Raw genomic sequence first — 5,338 nt, forward strand, 5'->3', positions numbered from 1 at the left:
TGTGGCGACACATCCTGTTTTGGTAACTGGATATTTCAAAATAAAAGTCTGATTTAATTCAGTTCATTTACAAACCAAAATTTTGTGTGGGAACACAAAACAATATTGCGAGGGAACGCAAAAGTATTGCGAGGGAACGCAAACGTATTGAGTGGGAACGCAAAAGTATTGCGAGGGAACGCAAAAGTATTGCGAGGGAATGCAAACGTATTGAGTGGGAACGCAAAAGTATTGCGAGGGAACGCAAAAGTATTGAGTGGGAACGCAAAAGAAAAAAAATGCCCCCATGTCCCCTTGTGGGCTCCGCAGTACTTGGGCCAGACAAATTGAGAAAATATTTGAGGTGGATTTTCAGTATATTTATAGAAATAAGTTAAGATGTAACACTGAACACAGTTTTATGTTGAAGTTTATAAACCAAAATTTTACCAACCTATATTTAATAAAAGCTTATAGTCCTGAGGCACATGTAGATTTGGTGTTTTGCCTTTGGAGACCAGGTGTTTTGTTCAGTCTCAGAGGACTAAAGAAGTTCTTTGTGTGATTTGGGGGGAAATTGAAAATGAAATGCACTTTTTGTTTTACTGTTCTTTGTATTTGATTTTGAGAAATGAATTATTTGGAGAAATCCTTGATGTTCATCCAGATTTCTTCTATTTAACTGATAAAGATAAAGTACATTATTTATTGAAGTATTTTGTGTTTCAGTTAGCTCAGTTTATTTTAAAGGCCTGGCACATTAGAGAGAGGAAACTTTTTGTATGAAGGATGTTTATGTCTGTATGTTTTATTGTGTCTTGTAACCCGTATGGCTGGGCACGTGAAAATAAAAACCACGACTACTATTATATGTATAACATGTAAGGAAAGAAACCCACTTGTGATCTAAGGCCCAGTGTGAGCTGGGCTCTCTGGCTCCTGGTGAGCAGCTCTGGGACAACGTCTGTGACCATGGAGACAAATTCCTCAACCATCCCATAACCAGCCACAACTCTCTGCTGGACAGTTTGCCAGATGGCTGCTGAGAGGAGCCGGAGTGGGGGGACGAGGAGCCGCAGAGCAGAAAGAGGAAGAGCTGCACCTGAATGGGAACAAAAACACACAATTCTGTCTGGTACGACAACAATCAGTTCATTTAGTTCATTCTCTTTTAGGCTGATTAAAACAAATCCAATTAATGTTCAACCATCCTTCTTTWTATAAACCAGTAAAGTTACTATTTTACTGCTAAATTGCAGCTGAAAGTTCAGCTTCTTGCATTGATTTAACATCACCTAGCAAACAAACAGCACAATATTTGAGCCAAGTCATTATCTGCTAATTAACTAGGGGTGTAAGAAAATATCGACACACTGAAATATCGCGATATTTCATTTCCTGATACTGTATCGATATTCTAAAGCCCTGTATCAATTTTTAATTAAGGTTTAAACTGTCAACCTTCTCTCCAGCCGTTCATTTTTATGTTGTAGTTCAGCCTCTGACCACTAGGCAACAGCAGTGAGCCAGCCATTTGGCTCCTCTACCTCTTGAGCGCCAGAGAGTAAGGGTAGCATTAGCATTGTAAGTAAACATTAGCTTTTCTTTTTTTTTTTTTCAGTAAGAGGTTTTTATTTAATAGAATTTTTGGACAAAAAAAATCACAATATATCGCCTTGCTTACAGTATCGCAATATATCAGGATATATCGTATTGTGACCCCTCTGTTATGATATGTATCGTATCGCCAAATTCTTGCCAATACACAGCCCTATAATTAACTTCTGGACATTTGTGAAACAGTTTGTTTTATGACACAACCACAGACCAGAGTGAAAATGAAAAACCTTTGTGACCCATCGCATCAGCTGAGAGTTAAGTCACAAACAGGTCCATAAATATTGGGACATTGACACAATTCTCATTGTTTTGATCGTAAACACACCACCACAATAAATCTGAATTAAACAAACAATATGTGTTTTAAAGCATTTACAACTGATTACTGTTCTCTGATGAATAAAACGTCCTTCACAACAACTGGCCAGATGATAAAAAAGGTTCACCACCAGATGTAAACAACTGGTTTGACTCACAAACAGGAAGCAGATTAGAGTTCACTAAATAAATAAATAAATAAATAAAACAAGTCTTTACAGTATAGTACATAACATCCTATGGACAGATGAGACAAAGATCAACTTGTACCAGAGAGATAAAAGACAAGTATGGAGAAGGAAAGGAACTGTTCATGACCCAAAACCTGCCACCGTATCAGTGAAGTATGGTGCCGGTGGTGTCATGGTGTGGGCATGAACGGTTGCCACTGGTTCCCCTGGATTTACTGATGACCAGCGTTGTATAAAGTATCACACAGTGATACTTGAGTAAAAGTACAAGTTATCTTACTAAAATTGACTTTGGTAAAAATTAAAGTCTCCTTTAGGAATATTACTTGAGTAAAAGTCTTGAAGTATGTGATATTTGTTGTACTTAAGTATTAAAAATAAAAGTATTGATTTAAAATGAGCAGTTAGATTTTTCGTAATGATATTCATTAGGAAGTGACTTCTCCAAAAACTGCAGAAATGACTATATTGTAGTAAAATAATTAATTAATGTTAAATTTAGGATGCACTAGTCTTCAGTTTACATATAAAGGCTGCACAAAGCTTTTCACCAAAATGAAAATCTATCTAAAGGCTGCGGCCAAATGTAACTAGACATGGGTTTTTACCATGTAAAAACAAGTGTGCATCGCCTTGTAGCATGTTACTGCAGCACTGGACTTGCAGAATGAGCTGTGACCAAGTTCAAATGTGTTTTCTAATTAATATCAGTCAAACACCTGCAAAGTCAGCAGGTGTTTGTAGTGAGTATAATTGTGTGAAAATATATCAATCTGAAAATATGCAGTTTTACTGAAATATTTTGTTTGTAGCTGGGATTGAACTCGGAGCTCCTGCATGAAAGCCCACAGTGTTCATCATGAGACTATCGGAGCTGTGGCAGAGGACAACCCCAGGGATTGGATTGTATGTATACAGAAAGAGTTTACCTTGCCAATACAATTATTGACACTAAACTGCATAATATTAAAACAATAGAGCAGTATTAAGACAATGATATAGTAAAACATCAAAATACAATCATAGTAATATTGTAATCACTGAACTACTGAGTTTAAATATTATRAAACTATGGTGCAGTAYCATATTGTGTAGAKGCAGCAGGGGGCAGTATTGGACCAATWCAAGGCTCCATTGACTGCCATTATAATTTATTAAACATTATTATTTCAAAAACTACAAGTTGTGCAGTATCATATTGTGTAGATGCAGCAGGGGGCAGTATTGGACCAATACAAGGCTCCATTGACTGCCATTATAATTTATTAAACATTATTTTTCAAAAACTATAAGTTGTACAGGCACCAAAAGGCATAGCCATCATTTGGCACAGGACCTTTACAGATATAAATAACAATGGCAGCTCTAGGACAAAGTATGCAGGAAGAGAAGCATGGCAAAGTTGAGATGACTTGGATGGGAAACGAATCACAACAGTGTGCATTGATAATGCACACTGTTGATATAATTCATGAAATACAAATACTTTTAGGTGTTGTCTTTTTTTAAATTATTAAGCGAGCAGACAGTGTGGTGGTCCACGTTTTCGACTAACTGCAATACAGCCCTTTATACCGTCAGTGTGCCAATGAATGGAATGATGTTTTGGCCCACGGGCCTGTCTTTGGGCACCTCACAATCATCCATCCATCTATCCATCCATCCATCCATCATCCATCCATCTATACACTGCCACATGCATCTTTGTACTAAGGCTACGTATGTCTGCTATGTCCAGTGTGACATGATTTGTTTGTGTACAAACTAATACACTATCAGAGTTTTATATATTTATACTTCTCATTCAACCACAGTTAAATTCACTCTATCTAGGAGGCTCAGTTTATATGGATWGTTTTTATTTTTTACWAYAAGCTGCAATGAAAACAAGTAAAACGTACAGATAATTGTGTGAAAATGTAAAGAGTAGAAGTAAAAAGTAGGCTGAAAAATAATTACTCAAGTAAAGTACAAGTACCCCAAAATTCTACTTAAGTACAGTAAAGAAGTATTTGTACTTAGTTACTTTGCAGCTCTGGTGATGACAGGATGCTGACAGCAGCAGGATGAACTCTGAAGTGTTTCATATTATCAGCTCATTTTCAGCTAAAAGCTTCAGAGCTCAGTGGACAGAGACACACAGTGCAGGAGGGTGATGGTGAAACAATCAGAGTGTTTTAAGGCAAACAAGTGAAATGTTGTGCAATGATCACCTGACCTGAATCTAACTGAGCAGCATTTAACTCAATGCTCCAAGATCAACTATGAATGTTAATTTGTCCCTTTACTTTGGTGGGGGGCACAAATACAGACTGATGTAATCCACACATCTTTCTTCTGATTAGAACATAAATCTAAAACTGAACGTCTGCAATTAAAACACATCTTTGTTTCATTTCAGATCCAGATGTTTACAGCCAAAAATTTGATAATTGTGTTGATGTGTCAAAATTTAGTCAAACTATAATGAATAAAACACCCACAGGTGGTTTAAATGAAATATCTGGGATACTCAAACAAAGAATATTTGTAAAATAATGGTTTGGATTAGCTGTCCAAACATGAAAACAGCGTTATGCTAACAGCTAGCTAGAGTTTATTATAGTGACAGAGTGAAAAACTTACAGGAAACAGATGAAATCACATCTTCCATCCTGGTTCTCTCTGCTGGACAACTTCATACAGAACAAAAACCGTTTTTATTTGAAGTTTCTGTGTTTCTGTAAGCCTGCTCACCAGTGGTCCGTCCCAGAGCCCTATAGAGCTCTGGTCCGTCCCTTTTTGTCTTCCGTGTCACTTCCGCTCCCCGACGGGCCCAGCAAAGAGTACGGCAAGCCGAAGGGTCAAAAATGGTCTGCGCCGCTTTTTTTCCCCCCAGTTTTTTATTTTTATTTTCACACAAACCTTGAATCTGACCATTTGAGTAAGTAAAATTTAGCCTTGATTATTAATAAATTTATAAAAAAAAATTTGGATTAATTTTACCACTCTGTTGAAATCCAAACAGGACATTTTACCAATATAACTAAAGGTCTGCTGATTTTTTAGAGTCGACATACTTACAAAAATGTTGTTAAAATACTTTGGAATGAGGACAAATCCAGAACAAATGAGTGTCTGGGCAAAGGTCACAAAAGGTACAGTTCAATTCAATTTCAATTCAAAAACTTTATTTATTTATTTAAAAACAAAATAAATTCTATATGTGATTTTAAAAATGAAAAAATATA

General features: G+C 36.5%; 1 protein-coding gene across 1 annotated transcript in view; it reads right to left on the reverse strand.

Annotated features, from left to right (window-relative positions):
• The window catches only part of LOC106533347 (zinc finger protein 271), an 18,286-nt gene extending 13,384 nt beyond the window's left edge, over positions 1-4,902 (reverse strand). Inside the window, exons 1-2 of the mRNA XM_014029612.1 lie at positions 4,734-4,902; positions 879-1,081 (exon numbers count right to left, since the gene is read on the reverse strand). Coding sequence (XP_013885066.1) covers positions 879-1,081; positions 4,734-4,761 — 231 coding nt within the window. The 5' untranslated portion in view covers positions 4,762-4,902. The remainder of the gene's footprint in view (positions 1-878; positions 1,082-4,733) is intronic.
• Positions 4,903-5,338: the final 436 nt, after the last annotated feature.

The sequence above is a fragment of the Austrofundulus limnaeus genome, unplaced genomic scaffold (genome assembly GCF_001266775.1).
Source record: "Austrofundulus limnaeus strain Quisiro unplaced genomic scaffold, Austrofundulus_limnaeus-1.0 Scaffold927, whole genome shotgun sequence".
NCBI classification, from domain to species: domain Eukaryota; kingdom Metazoa; phylum Chordata; class Actinopteri; order Cyprinodontiformes; family Rivulidae; genus Austrofundulus; species Austrofundulus limnaeus.